The sequence below is a fragment of the Rhinichthys klamathensis genome, unplaced genomic scaffold (assembly GCF_029890125.1).
Source record: "Rhinichthys klamathensis goyatoka isolate OS25496 unplaced genomic scaffold, OSU_Roscu_1.1 h1tg000376l_1, whole genome shotgun sequence".
Taxonomy (NCBI): Eukaryota; Metazoa; Chordata; class Actinopteri; order Cypriniformes; family Leuciscidae; genus Rhinichthys; species Rhinichthys klamathensis.
Genome location: NW_026606883.1, coordinates 536,234 through 563,239, shown reverse-complemented (window position 1 = coordinate 563,239; position 27,006 = coordinate 536,234). Strand labels below are relative to the sequence as shown.

General features: G+C 38.4%; 1 protein-coding gene across 6 annotated transcripts; it reads left to right on the top strand.

Moving 5' to 3' along the window:
• The first annotated feature begins 56 nt into the window (after positions 1-56).
• sec24c (SEC24 homolog C, COPII coat complex component) lies at positions 57-26,524 on the top strand. Of its 6 annotated transcripts, XM_056233683.1 has the most exons (26): positions 57-224; positions 3,244-3,434; positions 4,550-4,636; positions 6,034-6,151; positions 6,378-6,547; positions 6,633-7,340; positions 7,544-7,686; positions 12,094-12,162; positions 13,472-13,583; positions 13,760-13,887; positions 13,983-14,121; positions 14,214-14,329; positions 14,412-14,536; positions 14,648-14,839; positions 15,309-15,402; positions 15,666-15,782; positions 16,817-16,987; positions 17,100-17,196; positions 17,930-18,075; positions 18,206-18,344; positions 20,205-20,323; positions 21,741-21,791; positions 23,437-23,616; positions 23,695-23,886; positions 24,120-24,209; positions 24,881-26,524. In XM_056233683.1, the coding sequence occupies exons 1-26, from the start codon at positions 220-222 to the stop codon at positions 25,019-25,021; spliced, it is 3,840 nt and encodes a 1,279-aa protein (XP_056089658.1). In that variant the 5' UTR covers positions 57-219; the 3' UTR covers positions 25,022-26,524. The 6 variants fall into 6 exon arrangements, with proteins under 6 accessions (XP_056089658.1, XP_056089661.1, XP_056089660.1 ...); XM_056233686.1 differs by lacking the exon at positions 4,550-4,636 and having other exon boundaries at positions 58-224; XM_056233685.1 differs by lacking the exon at positions 12,094-12,162 and having other exon boundaries at positions 59-224.
• Positions 26,525-27,006: the final 482 nt, after the last annotated feature.

Sequence of the window (27,006 nt, the reverse complement as noted above, 5' to 3'; positions counted from 1 at the left end):
GTTAAATGTCCTTCATCATAATCATCATAATCTACCACTTCATCATGACCGGATGTGGACGTGGCATACAGCCTCAGTTCTTCCGGTGCGCGTGAGGAAGGGATTAAACGTCTGTCTCTCTGCTCTTTCCGTGAAAGAACGGTAGCCTTGTCGCGTTTACCGGCGTTTAGAACCGGAACGGCGCCCTGACGAATCGTTCCTTAACCCATCGAGCTGTTTATGAGGTGAGCTGTCAGATGGCGCTAGATATTTGTTATTTTATTTGGTTATTTATTTCCCTGTCACTGTTAGCTTAGCTTAGCACATTCAGCGCGAGCCGCAGCGTCGAGTCATTTATGCTCTTTATCTATATTTAATACATTCAAGTGACACATTTAGCTGTAATTCATACGATATAAGGGTTTATTGAGGTAAGATCCGTGTTGGCAGACCAAGTGGGTCATTTCCTGATTGTGTTTTAATAACCGGCTACGGTAAACATCTCAAATTAGCTTAGCAAGAGGTGAGAGAGTGAGTGGATTTAATGTCCTTATTCGCCACATAGTGATTTAAAAAATAGAGTTATGTATTAAAGCATAACGCGTGTAATATAACTTAATGGCCCAGTTAATAGTATGTTATTTACTTTTAATAGCACATGAGTTGGTGCTGTAATGCATCTGTTTGACTTCACTTTTATGTTATGATTTAGTTTCTCAAGTTGTTTGACATTTCTTCTACTTGGAGTCTCTTAATATCATGATATTACTGTATTTTAGTTGTTTTGTTTTTTATTCGCGTAACACGCTCATGTCCCTCTCTTTTGTTTACATTTTCCAAATTTGTGTGAATGAAAGTGAAAGCACGACACTGGTTTCCAGACACGTTAGAGTCTCTGACGTGGAGTGAAATACATCTTTTCTTTTCTTAAGTTGTCAAGAAGATAGTTATGCTCACTTAAACTGAACAAGTAAGGTTCTCACAGTTTTTTTGTGAAAATCCATTAAAAAGGACATTTCTCTTAGTGTTCCCCATAGTAAAGTAATGGGTAACTGAGAAATGTTTTATTTTACTGTATACCACGCCCCTTTATTGACAACTGTATGTATCTCTATTTTCATTTCAACATTTTAGAGGATCTCACTTTTCTACCATGCTTATTGGTCAAATCCATTCCACAGATGGACAAGCAATTTTAGAGGCAGCTTGGTTGTTTGATCATCAGTGTCTTTAAGCCTTAGGTCATGAAACCAGTTGCTTGGGTCAAAAGACTTGCTACTCGAGTTTGAGTCTCAGACTTGAATTTCCACGTCTGCTGGTTTCCCTTTACATAACGTTGTCACCCATGTTGTGATCTTGTACACAACTTCGATGAGTATATTCAGGTCATGCAGCAGGCCTGTCATTTAATTTCAGACAGATAGATGGAAAATAAGCGTGTTTATCTCTGGAAGTCCTCACACATGGGATACTGTATACTATTACGGTATCCATTGCCTTGAATTATTCAACATATTATTCAAGGCTGCGTTGTGCTCAAGCTTCTCAGCTGTTACATGCTATAAACCTGAGGAACAGTATTTTTATAGAAGATGCTTTGAAGTCTATATTTAGATCTAGATATTTCATAATAGCTGTTGAATCTACTTTCCATATGCATTTTGATTTCATTGTAACGTCTGCTATTAAAGAAAGCAAGTGTGCAGGCACTAATGGTTTCATTTGAGTAGACTACAGTCTGCTTGTGTTTCATTGATGTTTGTGAAATTGATATGTGGGAGACACTATTAAACACTATTATGTTATCAGCTTCAGAAGTTACTTCAGTTTGTCGTGAGTTTGTCGAGTCTCAGATGTTTGGGATGGGTGTGAAAGTATTTCCGTCATACATCTGCTGTGTTCTGTGAATGTTGTTAGGGTGTGCTTTCTTTTGAAAATAGGTTACTTTTGTTGTCTATCATCAGTCCTCTTAAATAGTGTTATGCCTATGCAGAGTTTTAAAAGGATCAAGGTTTTTCAGGCATAGTTTAAAGTTGACATGAAATCAATTTAACCTTTTTACTTTATTAATGCATTTTCTTTTATTTATTTGTTAATTATAATACATAATTTCATGAATCACAACAAAATAACTTGTTCGGTTCTGAATTTCTTTTTCTTATTTGGCTCAATTGGCTGGCAATACTTACTAGGCTATGTGGGCTGTTAGTTAATGCTAACTAATATCCAAATATGGATATTTTAGGCTACTTTTGTACCTTTCTAAATTCTTGCCAATAGTTAATGTGAAAGTTTCATGCCTGTTAACATTAATTTAATAAAATTAATGTTCACACTTCCAATTCTCACTATTAACTACGACTTTTGTCTCAAACACCTAATTATTGCTTATTAATAGTTAATAAGGTAGTTGTTAAGTTTAGGTATTGGGTAGGATTAAGGGATGTAGAATATGGTCATGCAGAATGAGGCATTAATATGTGCTTTATACGTACTAATAAACAGTGTTAAAGTAAAGTGTTCCCAAATTAATGATGGCAAAACCATCTTCAGGATGAACTTGACCTCAACATAGTCTTCCATGATCCACTGCAAGCTTTCATTCACATCTGGCTCTATTCTGATCTGCAACATGATCCAATCAATTCCCCTTTGATAATTCAAATCCGGTTGTAATTTCTTTTTTTTTAACTGTTTCATTAAGAAATGTCACATTATGCAAGTTAAAAGGGTTGCTAATGTTTACTTTAAGGGTCTTGATTTATTATTTGACCAAAGAATACAACAGATGAGATGTAGGCCTATATTTTCCATTAACAACAATTCCTCTTGAATACTGAATCATATTTCACTTTAAACAGGGTTAAAGTCTATGCAGAAATGGGTTTTGCCATCATAAATGAATCATTTTGATTCTGATACTTCAAATTAAAGTGAAATGCACATGTTATTTGTTTGCTCATCAACTTCCTTGTGTTGCTTGCTTTTAGAAATCCCAAAGCTTTTTTGGCTTGAAGAGTGAAAGAGCTTTTCGGGCAAATTTCTCTTTTTATGTCAACATTTGCTGCACTGGTCTGAGCTTAAATGATTAGTCGGGAGTTTTGCTGTGCCAGCAGTCCACCAGCACATGTCTTTAGACCTCTGAAAGCATCAGAGCGACTAACAAGACCTCTTAAGCACTTCTCACAGCAGTACCTCATAAATATAGATTTACTCACTCACTTTCTCCTTATCCTTTTTCCCCTTTTTCTGCCCTCTCTTCAGAGTTAGGGATGAACTGAGAATGAATGTCAACCAGCAACCTCACATGGCCTCTCCTTATGGGCAGCCTCAGCCTGGGTATCAGGGCTACCCTCAGCCTGGCTATGGGGGTGGCCACGTGCCATCGGGATATCCAGCTCAGTACGCACCTTATAACGGGCCGGGTTCTGCCTACCAACAAGGTCCACCGCAAGGTAAGGGGGTGAAAGTACAATATGATTGTGACTGATTCAGAAAATGTTTATGACAGGTTATTATCATTTAATAGGGTTTTAAAGGATTAGTTCACCTCAAAATGAAAATGTCCTGATAATTTACTCACCCCAATGCCAAGTTTTTTGAGGAAAACATTGAGGAAAGGATTTTTCTCCACACAATGGACTTCAACGAAGTCCAAATCAATGCAGTTTCAAAGGGCTCTGCACGATCCCAGCTGAGGAATAGGGTCTTATCTAGCGAAACGATCGGTCATTTTCTTAAAAAAATAAAAATGTATATACTTTTTAACCACAATTGTTCGTCTTGTGCTGGTCTGCGACGCGCCACGCATTACGTAATCACGTTGGAAAGGTCACGCTGGATGTAGACTGAAGTACCACCCCTTTGTTTACAAGCGCGGAGGAGGAGGATCGTTCAAATTTTATTGTATGTTGAATGACATATTTATGTGTTTGTGTCAGTTTATTGTTTTAAATGGTCTTTTCGTGTGCGTATCCTGGATGTTTAAAACAATGGGGCGGTACTTCCGTCTACATCCAGCGTGACCTTTCCAACGTGATTACGTAATGCCTGGCGCGTTGCAGACCAGCACAAGACGAACAATTGTGGTTAAAGGATATACATTTTTATTTTTTAAAGAAAATGACTAGATCGTTTCGCTAAATAAGACCCTATTCCCCAGCTGGGATCGTGCAGAGCCCTTTGAAGCTCTGCAAAGCCCTTTGAAACTGCATTGATTTGGACTTCAACAATTTGGTTAACGTTGAAGTCCATTGTGTGGAGAAAATTCCTGAAATGTTTTCCTCAAAAAACTTAATTTCTTTTCCACTGAAGAAAGAAAGACATGAACATCTTGGATGGCATTGGGGTGAATAAATTATCAGGAAATTTTTATTTTGAGGTGAACTAATACTTTAAGGTCAATCTGCAAGGTCTGTATTCTTGTGTATATTCAAGCTGTGCTTGTTCAGAGCACGAAGAAGAAAGTGACAGCCAGATTTATCCCTCCCAGCCTCCTCTTTTTACCTGTCATCTCCTGTTTTCACATTTTATTCCCATTTTTTACTTCTCTCTCTTTCTTGTATTGCAGGATATTCTCCTTATGCAAGCTTTCCCACTAAGACTCTTGCAACAAACTTAGTCTCTGACCTGTCCTCCTCCTCTCCTCTTGACCTAGGTAACTGGTTTAATTCTGCTTAGCAGCCTGTCCTCTTCTCTATTCCCTGCAATTTGCAATTGACTATATTGTGCGGGATGGCTGGGCGCTGCTTCACCTGTGGCAATGTAAACAGCAGGATGCAGTCAAAAGCCTGCTGTGGAAAGAGAGTGATTCTGCCTGCCTGATGATATTTAGATCACTTTTTTTTTCTCAATAATTTTCTCTTTTTACAATAGTCTCAGTACATGTTAGGATTGAACATTAGTATGTTAAGCATCCTTACATGTTCATTGAGTGAACTTACTTTCCCTTACAAGAACCAAGGGGGTTATTTGACTGCGTTGGTATATTTGTAATGCTTGTATACACAGTACAAAATTGACACTGGTACCAAAACCAGGCAAAAATTCCCTTTGTCTATACAGAATTAGTTTGCACACATTTGGCTGGTGATGTAATCAACTGCAACAAAATACATTTGGGCTTTTGGCCTATAATAATTTCTCATCCCCTCCAGTTTCGTTTAGGTCCCACATTTTTGCATGTTTATTCTTTGCAATAAAAAATTCTTTGTCATGAGAAAGAGTGAGAGAGAAAGAAAAAATGTCTAAAGTGTAAAGACAAACAAGTCTATATTATAGGCTGCATTATTTGCTTATATTAAATGCCTTTTGTTGCTCAGATAATCATAAAAGTTTGAAATCAAAAGTGTGTTAAGCTTGGGACACACACCAAGCCGACATCAAAGAACTAGCAGCGACAAAAGTTGACTCTGTTGTCTGTGTCTGGGCCAAAAAGCTGCGCTTGAACACACCAAAAGGACTAAAGGCGACTCAACTAGCACGGGCGTTCTGCGCCTGCGTGTAAGTAAATGTCTGTCTATATCAGCAGGTATCAATAGTCTATTTTCGTCATTCAAAAAGGGAAACAGAAACTAGGACTGCAGATATACAAACCGTAAACAAAGCAGCGTTTGCTTACCATTTTGGATATCCATCACGCTGATCACTTTCTTCATTCCAGTCGGCTTGTTTTGAAAATATTCGTGCATTCAAATGCTCGGGTAAGATGATTTAAAATAGAACAGCCTTCTGTCTGTACCAACTTGACTTCTCTGCTCTCTTTGATCACTTTTGCTTTTATTCACGTGCACTGACTCGTTTGCTAAGCTGAACAGCCAATCAGAGTTCTCTCTCTCACTGACGGCCTGACGCAGATTCAACATGCTGAATCAGCCCAGAAAAACTCGACGGCTTCCGATTAGAGCCAACGGTGCGGAACACACCAAAAAAACTAAGCCGACCGACGCTCAAAAACTGCTCGACATTGTCCGATGGCTGACCGTCGGCTTGGTGTGTCCTGGCCTTCACTCGAACATTGAACTTTTTAATTATTTATTGTCTCTCCTCCTAAAGGTATGAGAGGACCCCCCACTTCAGGGGCACCACCTGTCTCAGCTGCCCAGAACTATTCTCAGTTTGGGCAAGGAGAAACTCAAAATGGACCACCTCCGATGGGTGCTCCACCACAGAGGTCAGTGACCTGTCATTTCAGCACATAACCATGTTCCTTCACTCTTTCCCTGTTATCGATTTTTATTTGGCTTATGCGTTACACCTCTTCAGTTTTGTAGTTGACATTAAAAAATGGGTTATAAAAAATTTCCCTTCGATGCTTAATGAATGCAAAGTGAGTTATTTTTCATGGTTTCTCTGCATTGTCTTGTCTTACTTTGATCTTACTTTAATTGCTCGTTCAGGCTTCCAGTGTCTCAACCTTACACTCCAGCTGTGGTGAATCTCTCTGGTCCTCAGCCCCCGTACGACCAGCAGTTTGGAGCTCCACCTGTCAGCATGCAGCAGATGACCAATCAGATGGCCAGCATGCAGGTTGGCTCCACTGTACCATCCCCTGCAGGCCCAGGCTATGGTAAATAACCTTTTTTGAAAAATGTAACATCATAAAAAGATTTAGAGCATTGCAGTGATCAACAATTTGTTCTTTTTTTTTCTAGCCCCTCCCTCTGTATCCCAGGCTCCTATCTCCTCTGCCTACACACCTGCAGCTCCTCCCACTTTCTCACTCACCTCCACTGCTCCCACACAGCCTCCACCTACTGAAGCTATGGCTCAGGCTCCCCCTAGGTCCTACTACGGAGCTCCACCTCCTGCCCAGCAGCCTTTCCCAAATGCTGCCCCGCCTTTCTCCTCCACTGGCCCCACTCAGCCCCAAGCCCCACCACCTGTTTCTCAACAATCCTTCTCTCAAGTTCCGCCTGTCTCTCAGCCTCCCTTTTCCACATCCCTGCCTCCAGGTCCCACCCAGTCATATGGAGGCCCACTTCCTCCAACACAGCCCTCTTTCCCAAGACCTCCACTTGCCACCTCCCAACTCTCCAATTTCCCTGGAGGGCCACCACCCACCTCAACTCCATCTCAGCTCCCAGGAGGCATGCAACCCCAACCACCAGTTTCCCAACCCTCACCTTACCACTCAGGTCCACCTCCAAACACTACTGGGTTTCCACCACAAGTTGGTGCTCCACCGAGGCCTCCCCTTGCTGGAATGCAAGGTCCTCCAATGGCATCACAAGGGCCTCTAATGGCACAGGCTAATCATGTACCCCCTTCACAACCTGGCATGCCACCTAGTCCTATCAATGCTGCCCTGTCAGGGCCACCACCACAGCCAGGAATGCAGGGATATCCCCCTCAACAAAATGGTGCGCATCATTGTTGCTAGCTTAAAACTATTTTTTGAATAATCATGTGACAGTTACATGTCAGTGTATTTAAGGAAGCTATACAGGTTTGGAACAATTACAAATTTTTATTTTTGGGTGAACTAAATTTTAACAACCCTAAATAATTCACAAGACTTTGATTTTTGTGAATTGATTTGCCAATGATATTTTTTCCCTACCAGGTGCTTTCGGGCAGGTCAGAGGTCCCCAGCCTGGCTATGCAGGACCGTATTCTGGGCAGCCAAATTATGGAGCGCCACCCGCTGGACCTGCCCCAGCACCAGCCGCCCCGAAGAGGCTTGATCCTGATTCTATTCCAAGCCCGGTATGAACAGCTCAGATCTGACACACACAAATACCTCAAAATCACTGTCCACCACACCTTGTCCCACACATCTACTGTGTTAATTTCTCAAGTGTGTTTTAGGGCTTTAAACAAAATTAGTTCACTCCATGCAGAAACGATATTTTAACTTTTCTGTTCATGCATTACTTCTGTAACATTAACGTTCCAAAAATGGTTTTATTAGAAAGGGTTAGTTTTCTTCACGCAAAAAAAAAAATCCAACAAAAATTTGGTTTTGGGTTTTTTAGCTTGTTTGCTTTACACCCAGTCACACAGCAGCTTTTAGGCATTGTTGTGTTTTTTGTTGTAAGAAATGACAACGAGGCAGCCTCATGCAATACAAAGCCAGTGGAGAGGGTTGGTTCGTTTTCCACCCCGGTGGGCGTGGTTTTCAGATTATGGCGCGTGTCACTCTATGCTAGAATATGTTGTGTGTGTGTGTGTGCGCGTGAGGCACCTGCGTGATCACCGGAATTTTTTCCTTATGACAGCGGAAGCAACTTAAAATACTATCATTTATGGTCATTAAGGGCGTTTTCACACCTGAAAGTCCGCACCAAGGTCCGAACCAAAGGTCATGTTTTGATACATTTTATACATCCGGTATGTTTTGGTTTCACATTGCAATTATGCGAGCGCACTAAAGAACTTTACATACGTGCGTCCTGTCGTCATGATCTATGTGGGCTGCAACTTGACATTGATTGGTTTGTAAACGGAAGTGCGTCTGACGTCAGTGTGTTGTCAATTCGGCGGGTAACTTTGACAAGAATTTATGAACAGATGCATATCGTTGCCACTATAGTGTTATTATTACCGCATTACTACCTGCAGCACCAACTATACTCGAGGCTAGTTCAAATTCGCCAAATAAACATCCTCGTTGTGCGAACATTTTATCGTCGCCGGCAGGAAAGGAGGAGAAGACTGCAAGCAATCCTGGGAGAACCACCGGATCTTCCTGTAAATGGTCTGAAAGTTCGAACCATACAGAAAATGCTTTCACACTAGAAACGAACCAAACCTTTGTTCAGTTTGATCCGGACCGAGACTACCTCTTTTCGTCTGACCAAATTTTGTCTGTTTGGTCCGGACCGTGGTCCGGGGGAGGTTTCACACCTGTAATTTTGATTCGGATCAAACTGAAAAGTCCGAAAATCTGGAACAAACAAGGTAGGTGTGAAAGGGCCCTAAGATAAGAGTGGGACATTATTCGAAACTCTAAAGGGTCTACTTTTATTTGCGTACCCTCACAATTAAAACAAAACTTTGTGCTTTTGTAAAATAAAGAATATAAGGATGCCGCTTTCTGCCATCTCTGTTTCCTTTCCGTGAACTTGTTTGTGGAGCAAATCACAAAAATTAACCGAAACGCTACAGTTTTTTCCTTTGTTCTGTTAATCTGTTAATTATTTAAGTTGAATATATTTCGCGTATAGGTCTTTTTATTCCTTTTATATACATATAGGCCGTGAGACAGAGGGTTGATTGGTACCATTTTGAGGGATTAAATCGCATGGTGATTTTTGTGTAGGTATATGACCCTGTATTTGAAAAATGTGTGATAGCATTAGATTCAAGGTAGTTTTTGGTTACGGAGGACGATTTTCAAACATATGTCAAGAAAAAGGATAAATGAATTTATCTTTAAATAAATTTAAAATTTTATAAAAATTGTATAAATTTTTTATAAATTTGTATAATAAAAAAAATATAATTTTTTAAAATAAATTTTTAAAATTATAAAAGGATAAATTTTTCTCTCTTGTAGTCACTGAACACCTTACCTTGAGGTAGGATGATTTAAGTGTTGATTTCTAATGAAAGCTACCATGGATCGGATGCTATCACACATTTTCCAACACTAGAGATGTGTACCTTCATGAAAATCAAAAAGAAATTTAATCCCTCAAAATGGTACCGGTAGCCCAAATTTGGGGTCCCGTCTCATGGCCTAATATTGTTTGTGATGTATGTAATATGATTACTTGCTTTTGATACTTTATTTGAGCCAAATATTATTGCCTCATTGTTATTATATATATATTTTAAGTCATTTTAAAGGCTTAGTTCTGTGCTTAAGTCTATTTTTATTATATCAAAATAATCGACCGTTTACTCAATTACCAAGATAATCGTTAGTGACAGCCAATTCATATTTTTAATTGGTCACAGACACCCATTAATTCTAATTTAACATTATCTTGTCGGTAAACGGTTAATGATCGGTTAACGGGCATCAATTGTCTGGACAGGAAAAAACCCCGAAATGAACTTCCCTAGGTTCTACACCAGGGGTGTCAAAATCAGCTCCTGGAGGGCCACAGTCCTTTAGTTTAGAGTTTAGTTCCAACCAGCTCTAACACACACATCTGTAGTTTTCAAATAAGCCTTAAGGACTTGATTAGCTGGATCAGATGTGTCAATGATAGCATAGGCTTGCATAGACTGTACTATTTGAATTCATGATTGGTTGACTGCCAAATTAAAATGTATACGATAAAATAACATTATTAAACCGTTAATGGCAACTTTAAATAACCGTTTCTGTTCAGAACGATTAAACTTTATTTAATTTCTGTATTTGTTTGTTCCTGTTAATTTAGTTTGTTTCCGTTTTTATGTTCACATACACACACACACACACATATATATATATATATATATATATATATATATATACACTCACCTAAAGGATTATTAGGAACACCTGTTCAATTTCTCATTAATGCAATTATCTAATCAACCAATCACATGGCAGTTGCTTCAATGCATTTAGGGGTGTGGTCCTGGTCAAGACAATCTCCTGAACTCCAAACTGAATGTCAGAATGGGAAAGAAAGGTGATTTAAGCAATTTTGAGCGTGGCATGGTTGTTGGTGCCAGACGGGCTGGTCTGAGTATTTCATAATCTGCTCAGTTACTGGGATTTTCACGCACAACCATTTCTAGGGTTTACAAAGAATGGTGTGAAAAGGGAAAAACATCCAGTATGCGGCAGTCCTGTGGGCGGAAATGCCTTGTTGATGCTAGAGGTCAGAGGAGAATGGGCCGACTGATTCAAGCTGATAGAAGAGCAACTTTGACTGAAATAACCACTCGTTACAACCGAGGTACGCAGCAAAGCATTTGTGAAGCCACAACACGCACAACCTTGAGGCGGATGGGCTACAACAGCAGAAGACCTCACCGGGTACCACTCATCTCCACTACAAATAGAAAAAAGAGGCTACAATTTGCAAGAGCTCACCAAAATTGGACAGTTGAAGACTGGAAAAATGTTGCCTGGTCTGATGAGTCTCGATTTCTGTTGAGACATTCAGATGGTAGAGTCAGAATTTGGCGTAAACAGAATGAGAACATGGATCCATCATGCCTTGTTACCACTGTGCAGGCTGGTGGTGGTGGTGTAATGGTGTGGGGCATGTTTTCTTGGCACACTTTAGGCCCCTTAGTGGCAATTGGGCATCGTTTAAATGCCACGGCCTACCTGAGCATTGTTTCTGACCATGTCCATCCCTTTATGGCCACCATGTACCCATCCTCTGATGGCTACTTCCAGCAGGATAATGCACCATGTCACAAAGCTCGAATCATTTCAAATTGATTTCCTGAACATGACAATGAGTTCACTGTACTAAAATGGCCCCCACAGTCACCAGATCTCAATCCTAATAGAGTTTCTTTGGGATGTGGTGGAACGGGAGCTTCGTGCCCTGGATGTGCATCCCACAAATCTCCATCAACTGCAAGATGCGATCCTATCAATATGGGCCAACATTTCTAAAGAATGCTTTCAGCATCTTGTTGAATCAATGCCACGTAGAATTAAGGCAGTTCTGAAGGCGAAAGGGGGTCAAACACAGTATTAGTATGGTGTTCCTAATAATCCTTTAGGTGAGTGTATATATATACATATATATATATATATATATATTAATCAATCATTTTCAGTACTAATGCACTTGGATACACCCTCACTCACATACACACAGTCATACCCTCAGTATGTTATAAAGAATATCTATGTATATAGATGTGTGATGTGGTTGTGTTAAGAAAGGCTTCTGGAGTCTCCTGTGTCTGATGTGCATGCACTATGGTGGCTATAATTAACAACAACATCCAGATTCATAGATTTTTAAGGCTTGAAAATTCTGCACGTGCCACCTCGCAATAACTGCACACATGTCTCTTATACTGCCTGCTAAACAGTGTGATTAATCATCAATAATTCTAGGCCTGGAAAAAAAACAGAGGAACCATAATTGTGGTTACACTTCTGTTTATCTTCTCTGCTCTCTCTCTCTTTTTCTTTTGTTTTGGCTTCTCTCTCTATCTCTCTCCTCTCTTATAATTTGCTGACTAAATTGTTAAAATGTAAAGCAAGCCTGTGACATGCCGCCTGTGCAGAAAACAAGACATAGAATAGACCCAGACGCAATCCCCAGTCCAGTAAGTGCCTCGTGTCTCTCTGCTGTTCTGTGTTGTTATACTGTATCCCGATTTCTCTGTTCCTTACTCATAGGGATGCCAGTGACTATCTAGATGAATATTTTATTCTCTGTTCTTATTATGGAGCTTAGATGATAGCTCTGTGCAACAGACCAACTTCCTTGTTGAAATGGACACATATGTATAACATGAATACTTAAAGCGATAGTTCACCCAAAAATGAGAGTAGTCAGCATTTACTCACCCTCATGTTGTTCCAGAACGGTGACTTACTTTCTTCTATACCTTTTTTTGTTCATACTGTGGAAGTCAATGATTTGGTTCCCAACTTTCTTCTAAATGTATTCTTTTGTTTTCCACAGAAGAACGAAAGTTACACAGGTTTGTAACGACATGAGAGAGAGTAAATAATGACAATTTTCGTCTTTTTATCCATTTAAATCAATAAATTCTTTGAATGATTTGGGATAATTTACTTGTATTTTATAATGTTTAGAGCAGTCATTGGTACCCACCCAAAACCATTCCTATCAACACTCCCGCATGCTATATAGTGACCGTGTGTGCATGACTGGCATGTTCTTATTTATGGTTTAATAGGCTGTCTCTAATGTAATAAACATTATGGCCCATCATTTAAAGGAATATTCTGGGTAAGATGCTACTCAAGCTCTGTCAATGGCATCTATGGGATGACGAGGGCAGTAATAGAGCTGCAGGGTTGACGTAATTTTGTTGGCCAACCCGGAAGTTAACATTACCATTACCGGAAGTCAAGGATTTCCCTTGGCAAAAAGATTTTCCATTGGCTTTTTGATTTTTGCAGAAAATAAGCTACTAATAATGCAGTTTCTTGCACATTTTTTTTTTTCATCAAGATAATATTTACCAATAAAAACAATGAGTAGGCTTGATAACCACAGACCTTATTTCAGGCATTTAACCAAGAACATTTTTACTTTAGGATGATGGAACCGAAAGTTAAATGCTAACTCGTTTCTGAGTTTTAGAACTATATGCTCTTGTTTTGGAAGTCTATGGGACTGTTCAATAATATTAGAGCCAAACAGATTGAGACAGCATGTATCAGGTGCTGTTTATTAAGCTTATTTTATTCAACCCTGAATATTCCTTTAATCTGTTTTAGATGAGCAGATGTGGCACTAAACTTTTAAACTTGCTGATCCTGTTTGGATTAGTTCTATATGGGCATATAGAGGTTTATCAGGTGTAAGGTTGGGTTGGGTTGTGTGTTTGTTCATGAATAAAGGTGTGCCACTCTTTCATAGGCTGATGTTTGTTCTCTCAGATTCAGGTTATCGAGGATGATAAAGCAAACAAGGGAAGTGAACCTTTTACTACAGGGGTCAGAGGTCAAGCCCCACCTCTTGTTACCACCAAATTCCAAGCTAGAGATCAAGGTAAGAATAGAAATTGGATACATTTAGTGTAGTTTTGGAATGGAAAACTAGCTTTAATATACTTGCTAAATTCTTTATACTGCATACATTTTTTTTTATCATAAGTAAAACAGTAGGCTTTATTCCACGATATTACGGGTTTGAATAAAATATGCATTATATTCATCTCTTTAAAGGGAATGCGAGTCCACGCTACATCCGTTGTACAGCCTACAACGTGCCCTGCAATGCCGACATGGCGAAACAGTCCCAGGTGCCCCTGGCTGCTGTCATTAAACCCCTGGCCACTCTGCCTCCAGATGAGGTAAAAGGCCACATATGAATGTTGTTTATTGCCTTTTGCAAAATGATTGCAAAAGGGCCTGTGGGTAATGGCATGTCATTCCTTTTTACTGGCAGTCACTACCATATCTCGTGGATCATGGAGAAACTGGTCCCATCCGCTGTAATCGCTGTAAGGCCTATATGTGCCCATACATGCAGTTTATTGAAGGTGGCCGTCGTTTCCAGTGTGGCTTCTGCAGCTGTGTCACCGAGGGTTAGTCATGTTCCAGGAACACGTTTATCATGTTGAATTCATCCTAATCAACATCTAATGTTTTTGTTTTTGTTCTCCTTTCACTCTCCTAGTGCCTCCCCATTACTTCCAGCATCTGGATCACACAGGGAAGAGGGTGGACTGCTACGACCGACCGGAGCTCTCAATGGGCAGTTATGAGTTTATGGCTACTGTAGACTACTGTAAGGTACAGTATAAGTTCCAATCGTGCCACTTCAATCTGTGCTGATATGTGTGAGATTGCTGAATTAAATATTATTTATTGACAGAACAACAAGATTCCTCAACCGCCAGCCTTCATCTTCCTGATTGACGTGTCCTATAATGCTGTGAAGAATGGCATGGTGGGAATCGTATGCCAGGAGCTGAAGACACTGTTGGATTACTTGCCCAGGTGAGAGTTCAAAGTTTGAACCATCAGAAACAACTACAAAAATCTGTTGAGAGGGTGTTTCTGCATGTACAATAGTATAATTTTGACATTGCCTATTTATTGTTTCTGCAGACAGAATCCTGATGTGGAATCAAACATTCGAGTTGGCTTTGTCACCTACAATAAAGTGCTTCATTTCTATAACGTGAAGGCCTCCCTTGCCCAGCCACAGATGATGGTGGTGTCAGATGTGGCTGACATGTTTGTGCCCCTACTGGATGGATTTCTGGTCAATGTCTCGGAGTCCAGGATGGTTATTGAGAGGTAGGCTTCGGTTTTTGTACACTACCATTCAAAATTTGGGGGTTGGTAAGATCAACATACAGTAATATTATGTAATGTATTACTGCAATTTAAAATGATGATTCTGTGATCCTGTGATTGCAAAGCTGAATTTTATCAGCCATTACTCTGGCTGTCATTCTCTCATGATTCTGATATGCTGATTTGGTGCTCAAGAAACATTTCTTATTATCAATGTTGTGCTGCTTAATATCTTTGTGGAAATCTTTATGCATAATTTTTTTTTCAGGATTCATTGAAGAATAGAAAGTTTAAAAAAAAAATTTGTACAATTATAAATGTCATTACTGTCTCTTTAGATCAATTTAATGCATCCTTGATGAATAAAATGAACAATTTCTTTAAAAAAGAAACGGAAATATTGAAGGCTTTGTACCTGAATTTTGACCGTCGAAGTGGATTGATTATGAAAATGTTTGTTGCCCCCCAGTTTGTTGGATCAGATTCCTGAGATGTTTGCTGACACACGGGAAACTGAGACTGTGTTTGGGCCTGTTATTCAGGCCGGACTGGAAGCACTCAAGGTATGTGATCTTATTGCATCAGCACAAGTTTCATAGTCTACAGTGAGTGTACATCATCATATGAATGTTAATGATTCCCGCAACTCATTGTGGTTCAAAACTATGTCAGCCTTGTAGCACCTTTTCGAGACGTTACATGGAGCATTTCAGAAAAGTGTAGTGTTATTCATGCAAGAATTTTTGGGGTTTTTTGGCTTGAGTATTTTGTGTCTACCCTGAGTGCAAACATTCTGTTATAATGACATTTCTGTTTTGTCATCTAGGCTGCAGACTGTGCTGGTAAGCTCTTTGTTTTCCACTCGTCTCTTCCCATTGCTGAGGCTCCAGGCAAACTGAAGAACAGGGAGGATAAGAAACTAGTGGGCACTGATAAAGAGAAGGTACCATGACCGTTTCCTCAAATCTCTACTCTAATCTCTAATCTCTGTCACGACAGAGACTGAGAACTATGGGAACATTGTAACTAGGCATGGGCGATATATTTTCGTTTGCGCTATACCAGTAAAAATTCTCCCGACGATAAGAATTAGTCTTCCCTCGATAATAGCGATAAAGCCTAGTTGGTGACGTATTTCTGTTTGAGACCCAATCGCAGCTCACATGCAGCAAAAACAACTGCCCTGGCGGAAGGAACGAGGAGCTACCTCTACAATCTGGAACTGGTACACACAGATATATTTCACTCGCCGAACACGGACTGAGTGCTTAGAAGTTTCGCTCTCCGACAAGCAATTTGTAAAGCGCACTGTTTCAGTTCATCCCAATGAATGCACAGTGTATTTGACGCACAGTAAACGCTAGTGTGAGGCGCCCGACTCGCCGTCGCTTTACTGAGAGCGCTCATAGTATTATTATTTTAAATAGTAAATATTAAAATTTTTAAATATTATTATAAATAGTATTATTATTTTATCAGTATTATTGTTAGTTTTTTACATTTCAAACTTGTAATTGATTTGAATTATTACTGTGTGAGGTTTTTCAGTACAGTTGAACTAGGCCTGTTTAAACATTATCTGCACGTTTACAGAAGAAACTGCAACTTTTCCATTTCTTCAAGGGCTGGTGTTTGGATTTTTACTGTTTTTTTATTCTTTTATGTAATTGGTATATTATAGGAGCCTATTTGATGATGGGTATGTTGTACTTTAGATCAATGTTTGTGTTTCTGAGGCTCTCAAGAATGCATGCAGCTATCACTTTAGCCAAAAACAGTGGTGAATGGTACTATATTTATATCGTGATTAATATCGTTATCGCAATAAATACCAGTAATATCATATTTTTAAGCCCATATCGCCCATCCCTAATTGTAACAGGAGTAGTATTTTTATTGTGGTATTTATAAGGACGTTTTTTTAGGAAGACCCTCTCCATTCGACACATCCTGAAGTTCCTCCTATTTCTTTTGCAGTCATTATTCCAGCCACAAGTTAGTTTTTACAACACCTTAGCCAAGGAGTGTGTGGCGCAGGGTTGCTGTGTGGACCTTTTCATCTTTCCCAACCAGTATGTTGATGTAGCAACGTTAGGGGTGGTCCCCACTTCAACAGGCGGATCCATCTACAAATACACCTACTTCCAGGTAAGAGAGAACTATACCACCCAGTTATATTACCATACATGACCAGATCAAAGAAATCTCCTTAACCAAAAACAACATGCATTATGATTATTCACACTATGGTTTATTTCAGGCTTCGTCTGACCAGGAGCGTTTCCTCAATGACCTGCGGAGAGATGTGCAGAAGCAGGTGGGCTTTGATGCAGTGATGAGGGTCCGCACCAGCACAGGTGAATACACAGATCTATACACCAGATTTTTAATGTTATAGTTTGATTTTTCTTCATCCTGCCATTTACTTACCGCAATATATTTATACACTACCATCCAAAAGTTTGGGGTTGGTATGATTTAAAAAAAAAGAAAAAAAAAGTTTAAGAATAAAGTTTCTAATTCAATGCAGCATATATCAGAAATACAGGAAAACAGTTTTTAAATATTATCATTTAAAATAATTGTTTTCCATTTTAATATATTTTAACATGTAATTTATTCATGTGATGTCAGAGCTGAGTTTTCAGCAGCTTCAATGTCACATGATCATTCAGAAATCATTCTAATATGCTGATTTGGTGCTCAAGAAACATTTCTTATTACCATTTCAGCATTTTGAACTTTTGAACGGTGGTGTAAATTCCCTCTCATTATGACAGAGGTGCTCAACTTCAAAAGCCAAGAGGGCCACTTTCAAACCACGACAGATTTATTTCTAATTGCCCCACAAAAAGCCCAAATTTATAAATGTGTAATTTTATGATTTGGTTTGTATCACTGTTCTTTGGTCCCGATTTTTTTTTTTTTTTAATTACATATTATTATAAATATTTAGTACACAACTTTCGAAGACATGATAAAGCCATTTGACCTTCATCCACTTCCTGTTTATTTATTACATTTTTTTTATCATTGATTTAAAATACTGGCATAAAGGCTGAGTTGAACTTGTGTGCGGTGCTGTGGCAGGTATCCGGGCAACCGACTTCTTTGGTTCCTTCTACATGAGCAACACCACAGATGTAGAGCTGGCAGGACTAGACTGTGACAAGACAGTTACCGTGGAGTTCAGACATGACGACAAGCTCAGCGAGGAAACTGGAGCTTTAATGCAGGTGTGTGTCTAGTCTCGCACACATATGTGAAGTGTCAGCCACACTGAATTGAGTCAGCTCAACATTTAATCACCTCAGCCGTGCTGACCTTTTTGTCTGTACTTTTTTTTTTTTCTTGCTCTCCCTTCAGTGTGCTGTTCTGTACACCAGCTGCAACGGTCAGCGACGGCTTCGGATCCATAACATGGCCGTGAACTGCTGCTCTCAGCTGGCAGACCTGTACAGGAACTGTGAGACTGACACCATCATCAACTTTTTCGTCAAATATGGTGAGTGAAACCACACACATCCTCTCAAACCGGTTGGATCAACACCTTCTCACTGCTTCCTGCAGTAGTATTCTATGGGCCACCTCTGTTATATCGTTTCATTTTAATTTGAACAATTCCGATTCTGCACATCGATTCCTATTTTCAATTCCAAAAAGGTAAAAAAAGAAACTTGGATTTCATTTACATTTATTCTAAGTCTTATTGCAAAACATTTAATTGTAGCTGAAAACCATAAATAAAAATCAACAGGCTAAGGGACACTTACACAAGGATTTAAAAAAATCAAAGCAAAAACAACTAGCCTAACTAATATAAATTTCAAGCATTATTAAAAACAAGTAAACACTCAGTAATTAAAAAAGAATGAATAAACAAATTAGCAATGCACAAATAAATACAACTGAACAAAGATACGATTGAAAAGTGTTTTAAGATTTTCAGGTATTCAGGTACAGAAACCGAAATCAAATGTAAAATAACGCTGCACTTTATAAATAAATTACATATACATTACAAATGTAGTTACAAAATTATTAAGAACAGCGGGTGAATTTTGCAGGAATGCTGTCACTTTAAGAGCTGCACAGATCCATTTATACTGTTACACATACATTTTCTTTGTCAACTGTTTGTTTACTAATGACATAACTAAATGTTTATGAGGATATTTTTTACATATTTTTGTGTGTATTTGTCCATTCAAGTGCAAAAAGACGCGGAAGAGAACTCGTTTCATTATCACGCACTACAGTATGAGAGGCAGCTTTCTGTGCGTGTTTTGGATTGTGTGCTTAGCACAGAAAACAGCGCGCAAGTCTTCTTTGGTTTAAAGTCATTAAAATGCACACAAAAGAATCGATAAGAGGAATTGAAATTAAGTATCTGATTCCTGACCTTAAGTATTTGATTCCAGAATTGACCGTTCGCAAAGACCCGCCCCCCTTAGTTACTGTCGCTATGTCCGACAAGCTACGCTGCTCTCTCACACACACACCATGTTCTCACGCAGTGAAAAATACATCGCGGACTGACAACACGCTGACAGACAGGACAGACCAGGTTACTTTTCGGTTACTTTTGATATTAAACAAAGTCTCGTCTTTCAAATTTGGTCATTTAAAAAAAAGAAGAAATTTAAACAATAAATACCGTTTTGTGGCTCTTTAATGTGTCGTGACAGATCGCTGTAGAGCATCAGTTAAAGCTGCTTGTGATCTGATCATCTCTTCCTTCTAGTTCATTTATAGCATCAAATAAACATGAACATAAGAAGGAATGTTGTTTTAACCGCAGAAAGGCATCAGTAGTACATTCCGTTTTTCAAGTTCAAATCCTCCCATGTTAATCTACTAACTCTCCTGACTGCTTTGTCGGACAATATGGCGGATGGCGAAGGATGATTGGTCAGATCACCTGTCAATCAAGCTCCCTGCGAAGGATCAATTGGAATCAATTTTTGATTCCCAACAACCCCATTTAAGATTTTGTTTTATTTTGCTATATTTTATTTTCATTTTATTTATTTTCTTTTGATTAACATTTTTGTTTGTTTTGTTTTGGTTTTAGTTTTGTTTTTAAGAGGGAAAGTTCCCTCCTCCGTCAACACACATATTTTAATAAAACTAGACCGTCACTGCAAAGTCATGAATCAATTGTCATGATTGATCGTCATAACCATCAACACCTACATATTCAGCAGCTTCGTGGGGCATTATTACGCTTTTCACATGTTAGTTAATCATCATAATATAGGTCATTTTCTTTTAAGAGTCTTAAAGGTCCAGTTTATTTTTTTTTTATTGTTCTGGGATCATCTGAATTAATCTTTTTTAATTTTAATTTTGTATGTGTTTGCAGCATATCGGAGTGTACTCAGCAGTCCTACCAAGAATGTACGTGATAGCCTGGTGAATCAGTGTGCACAGATCTTAGCCTGTTACCGCAAGAATTGTGCCAGTCCATCTTCAGCAGGACAGGTAAGTAAAGAAACCCACCCACAAAAACAGTGCTAAAATGAAGACAAATACTGTTTCTAATGATTTTATATATACACAACAAGTTACCATTCAAAAGTTTGCGGTTGGTAAGATTTTTGTTTTTAAAAAGTCTCTTATGCTCACAGAGGCTGCATGTTTTGGATCAAAAATACAGTAAAAAACATTTAATATTGCGAAATATTACATTTTAAAATAACTTTTCTGTTTGAATCTATTTTAAAATGTGATTTATTCCTGTGATGGAAAGCTGAATTTTCAGCATCATTACTCCAGTCTTCAGTGTCACATGATCCTTCAGAAATCATTCTAATATGCTGATTTGTTGCTATGAAACATTTATTATTATTATCAATATTAAAAAAACAGCTGTGATGCTTAAATTCTTTTTGTGTAAACTGTTTTTCCAGGATTCGTTGTTATATAGACCCCAAACCTTTGAACATGTGAAGTAGTGTCACTACTATTCAAAAGTTTGGGGTCGGTTATATATATATATATATATATATATATATATATATATATATATGTATGTGTATTTATATTTATATTTATTTATTTTCAGCAAGGATGCATTAAATTGATCAAAAGTGACAGTAAAGCTTTTTGTTTTAAATAAATGTTGTTCTTTTGAACTTTTTATTCATTCAAAGAACCCTGAAAAAAATATTAAGCAGCAGAACTGTTTTCAACATTGATAATAAGACATTTTTTTGAGCACCAAATCAGCATATTATAATGATTTCTGAAGGATCATGTGACACAAGGCTGGAGTAATGGTGCTGAAAATTCAGTTTTGAAATCACAGGAATAGATCACATTTTTAAATGGGCTATATTAAAATAAAAAAAGTTATTTTAAATTGTAATATTTCAAATATTTCAAGCCACGGTGATGCTTTCAAAAACATAAAAAAATCTTACCGAGCCCAAACTTTTGACTTGAATGGTAGTGTGTATACATATAATTAAAATATTATATACTGAATAAATATATATATATATATACACACACACAGGGTTTGAAATGTACTTTTTCACTCACCAGCCAATTTGGCTATTAAATTGTTACCAGCCATTCAGAACATCTACTAGCCAAAACATAAATATCAGAAATAAACCAGATCATCAAAGTCACAGCTTAGATTTAAATATATTTATTATTAAATCTGATTCTGAATCATTGTATTGTTTTCAGCTTTACGACAGTCAATATTTTGTGGATAACGTTCAAATAGAATAGAATGGAAATAAAAATAAAAACAAAATTCTCTGTGACTTCTCTTATAATTACCTGCACGTGGCAATAAATACGCTAGGGTGCTTTTTGACCAAAAGTCTTGGACATGCGGCATTTATGAGAACGGTTTGGAAAAAGTAGTCTCTTAATTGTCTCCTAGGGCTCTGGCGGCACAGCAGACGGGAAGCGCCACACCGCAGACATCTCACAGGCAGGTTTATCGCACACCGGTCGCGTCTTTATGTACTCGCGTTCTCAAGTTCAATGCGGCAATCCAAAACATTGAATCTAATCACAATACAGGCAAAAGTTCACTTCAAGAATGAACAGTGGCGTCGATGAGTTTGAAGTAAGGTATTTAAAAAAACAGTGCAAATGGAAAGAGAAAGTGCGATGTATATACAATAAATATCTTGTACAATACAAGATCTCCTAGGGTGAAGTTAGTACGTACATATATTTGTCCTAAATCGTTGTATTTTAATGGAGAACTATGTGAATGACGAGGATTAGAAAACAATGTGTTGGATTTTCACCCGCATTTGGTCGATGTTAATTTCAAACCCTATTTTTATTAGGGCTGTCAGCGTTAACACATGCAATTAATTAAAAATCCTTAAGGCATTAAAATAATTTTACGCAAATACATTTCTGAAGCACATAAGCACATTTTTAGCTGCTAAACTCCAGGAAAGTTTTCGGCCCAATTATCCAGTAAGCAAATTCATTCACACAATCAGTCCAAAACAGCGCTAATGTAAAAAAAAAAAACAGGCTTATCAGAGAGAACAGTGATTCACTTGCGGCCATTTTCAATGAATCCATTCCAGTGTCTGTTAAGCTCTAAAACACGAGCTCTGTCATATTTTGAAGAGCGCGAGCCCTAACACACTGTGTGAAATACAGACTTAACAGAACGTCAAAAAATTAAACAGCTGAATGGCCAGATGATATGCAAACTACGTTTCTCGGCTGAATAAAGCAAACTAGCGCCCTCGCTTGTAAAGTTTTGATAGCTGCAGATTGTAATCAAGGTAAAGACGATTGCAGTGACGTACAGGAGTGGTACAGTAAGCATGCGTGAGTCCGTTATATTGATGTGCAAACAAACAGTGTATGTGCGCTCTTGATGCACTGATCGCACATTGTATTCATGCACAATGCACAGACACGTTTCACCACATTCAGTACATTTTCACACACATTCATGATAATGTTTTTGTCTGTCTTGTGTATGTTGCTGTGTTTAGTAATTCTGAATGGATCCCTGTAGTAGGTATATAGAGTCAGGTCAAGGTGGATAGTTTAGTTTTTTTTTTCTTTTTTTTTCTCATCTCCCAGAAAAATATTTTCTTTTTTTTCATGGGTGCTTTGGTGTGCATAAATTTATGAACTATATGGACTGCTTATATAAATTGATCATGTACCTTTCTTTCAGCAGCTCACTCTGTGTACTCCGCTATTTTCCATGTGCGTTTTGTCCTTAGAAATGGGTTATAGACTACTGTAAAGCAACATGACTGGCTGATTGTTTTCCGGTCACAGCGCGTAGACGCGACTAATCGTTAATCAAATTCGTTGTTGATTATTTTCGTTGTATCATTATCTATAATTATCGATTTTACCAATTTGTTGTTGCAGCCCTAGATAGTTTACTTTGCTGGATATAGCAAATGACGACTAAATAAACAAGTTAAACAAGATTAATGATGTATGCTTAATTTCACAATAAGTAGGCCTATGCGATTAATCACGATTAAAATAAATTCTATCTATTTACTGCTCTCATATATATCTCAATAATTCTGTCATCCAACATTGTATTGATATTTTCTTGTCTATTTGTCTGTGTACAGTTGATTTTACCAGAATGTATGAAGCTGCTGCCCGTGTATCTGAACTGTGTGTTGAAGAGTGACGTTCTGCAGCCCGGGGCGGACGTCTCCCTGGATGACCGGGCCTACCTGAGACAGCTGGTCAGCGCTATGGATGTGGCCGAAAGCCATGTGTTCTTCTACCCTCGGCTGCTTCCACTGGTGAGAAACAAACAATAATATCACCCCATTTGATTTTGTAATTGAGCTGTGATGGTTACGTTCTCGGTTTCTCTACAGCAACAGCTGGATGTTGAGAGCATGTCTCTGCCTGTGGCAGTGAGAGACTCGGAGGAGAGACTGTCTAGGGGAGGAGTGTACCTCTTAGAGAACGGATTGAATATTTTCCTTTGGGTGGGGGTCAATGCCCAGCAGGAGCTGCTTCAGAACATCTTTGGCACAACTGCCTTCAGCCAGATAGACCCCGGCATGGTACGACCCTTTATAAATGCTATATTTAAAATAAAATAAAACGCATGCATATTGTCCACAAATCATTCGGTTTTTTTACCTCATACAGAAGCAGTTTTATAGCTCCACCTTATAAGCACATGAAACTTTAACACCTTACCCAAGATACTTAAACTATTTTTGCATGTTAAATTTTGTCTTTAAAAAATTTATGTGAACATTGGCCATTTTTATTGTGTGTTTTGCTGGTTTAGACCTCTCTGCCGGCTTTGGATAATCCTTTTTCAAAGAGACTGAGGGAGATTATCGAGTCTGTCAGGGCACAGCGCTCACGATACATGAAGGTAAATACGTCACAGGGCTTGATATTATGCTTTTGCAGATTTTCGTGATTTGGACAGCTGAAAAGATTGTTTACTTTTCTGAAAGCTTAGATCATTTGTGTTGAGATTATTATTTATTTTTTCTTCAGTACAATAAAATTATTAGCAAAATGAGATGAGCATGAGGAATATGAAGGCAAGATAATCCAGGAATTATGCATGACTTTGACTAAGGGGAAAAAGGGAGGATTTTCCAGTCCAGATTAATGTTCATCTGTGATTTATTTCTCACTACTGGGTCACTCATGATTATATGGTGTTTTTACACTGGAGTCCTCCTTAAAAGAACCATATTTAGACCAAAAAAGGGAACTAAGCATGGAAAAAGAACCTAGCTTGCTTTCACACTGTCCGCGACCTCTTTCTGGACCACATAGTCATGCTGGGGATTTAATTAATGTATTTATTTTAATGGGTGGGTTCTGGAAAATGGTAATTGTTTTGACATTTATTTATTTATTTATTTATTTTGTGGTTTTGTTTAACTTTATGTAATTTATATTTGTAATTTTGCCACTTTGTTGTAGGCCTACAACTGCTACTAATGTTCTTTCCTCCATTAGTTTACTTGCATTCATTTTTTTTTTTTTTTACCTAAGAATGAATGAATTTAACTTCTTGTTGTCTTTCAGCTCATGGTGGTGAAACAGGAAGACAAGCTGGAGCTGATTTTCAAGCACTTCCTGGTGGAGGATAAGAGCAACAACGGTGGGGCCTCTTATGTGGACTTCCTGTGTCACATGCACAAGGAGATTCGTCAGCTCCTGAGCTAGGAGCATCGGGTCCACCCTCCTCCTCCTCCTCCTCCCTTGGCTCTGTACTCAGAAGCGCTTTAACTTTTTATTTAACATAATAAACAAAATCCCTTTGCCCATCATCTTCTCTTCCTCAAGTATAATCTCATCCACCCAGACTCTTGAGGAAGATGCCACCTTTTAAAGGAAATGTTGCTTCGTCAGATTACGGTGTTCTTTTGGTTTTAGTGGTGGGAGTTTTGACCCGACCTTCTCCTCCTCTCTTTTGATGGCAGGCTCGTGAGACTGTGATAGGGAAGCAGATATGCTGTTGTTACCGCTCTACAGCTGATCTGGGATCAGGTTACGTAGCCTCAATTAGAGCTTAACCCACTTTGTGAAACGAACATCTTCAGAACAGCTACCTGGTTTTAGAGTGTGCTTGACTATGAACTTCGATGCTGATTGTACTGGGTGTTTTGACTGTGAGAAACACTAGCACTGATTGATGGCCTCTAGGTACAGAGGGACAGAAAAATAACCGAATTAGAAATTAATCTAGACCTACTCGGAATACAGTGAAATGAAATCCTTCATCTGATTCCAATATGAATCAAAGATGTTTTAGGACAAGTTAGATTCATGTCTACCCAACTATTTGTATTTTTTTTTCTGCTTAAGTTCTGTTTCCCTTTGATTTATCGCTCTCAGCCTTGGCCTTACTGATCGTGTCTCTCCTTTTTCATCCGTTATTTTGTTTATCTTGTCTAATTTCTGTAATTTTCACCTTTTTAATGTGTGTGAAAAACCTAATAGACTCTGTGGGAGTGTGAAGTGTGCTGTCAATCGTTCAAAATGTCTTTTACTCAGAAAATATTTGAAATAAAAGTCTATGCATTAACTTATCTTTGAAAGAGAGAGGGAAAGCTGTTCAAGAGCCCGACGAATATTATCTGCATATTATCTGTCTTGCCATCACCCTCATCCACCGCAAGATGCAGATACGCCTAAAACGTATACGTTAGTGTCGTTTCTGCGTCCTGATGAGGAATATGGATCCCTACGGATGCCCGGACAGGGAGTTGAATTTCAGATGAGCCTCTCTGGAGGATGGGAGTTGTCAATTCCCTTCAGATGGTTCAGTAATTGGGCATACATTACAGAAGCATTCTGGCATTCATTGAGTTCCCTTTTAAATTCTCTTTTTTTCTTTACTGTATGGTCTGTTAGTAACCTGTATATTACATGTGCTTGATCATCATGTATCAGTTATGATTTAATATTATGTTCTAAATCTGTGTGAAGGCTTATGGTTTTGTGCAGGTGGAGTCTCTCTGCTCTAGGATATTAATCTTTGTGCAATGGAAGCCTGTGCTGAGAGTGGAGTGTGGGACTCATTAGAAACTGACCATTTCTAACCGCTTTTCCAAGGGAGCGACGTCAAGCACATGTGGAATTGTGACCTTAAAAGCAATCAACACTGAATACCTTGTCATCACATTTATTACATGTACAGAATTAAAAATCACATTTTAAAAATGATGTCAAGCTAGTGTGCTTTGTTGAATCTTTAAGTGAACTGCATATGATGTTTGGATGAGCTGAAGAATGACTCTTGAACGATTATTTTCTTGTCAGTGCTCTCTGAAGTCCATTACAAGCTCATCTTAGTCCTTTCAAAGACTTTCTGAAATATATCTTTATCTCTATCCAATATTACAGAGCTCTTTTATATAGAGGTGTGTGTGTGTGTGAATGTGTTTATTTATTGGAGGTGTTATCCTAGTGAGGTTCTCTTTAGAACGGAGGGATCAGCCTTTTAGTTTTTTTTTTTTCTTATCTTTATTTTACATTTACATTTGGCAGACACTTTTATCCAAAGCGACTTACATTGCATTTCAAGGTACACATTTACATTCTTATCAGTTCTTATCGAACCCATGACCTTGGCGTTGCGAGCACCAACGCTCTACTGTTTTAGCTACAGGAATGCCTTTTGTTTCCTGTACAAAAGAATTTTGTTT

Coding starts and splice junctions, on each gene's coding strand:
- sec24c (XM_056233683.1), top strand. Junction 7,341..7,543: donor ATATCCCCCTCAACAAAATG/GTGCGCATCATT, acceptor TTTCCCTACCAG/GTGCTTTCGGGCAGGTCAGA. Junction 15,783..16,816: donor TGGGCACTGATAAAGAGAAG/GTACCATGACCG, acceptor TTTCTTTTGCAG/TCATTATTCCAGCCACAAGT.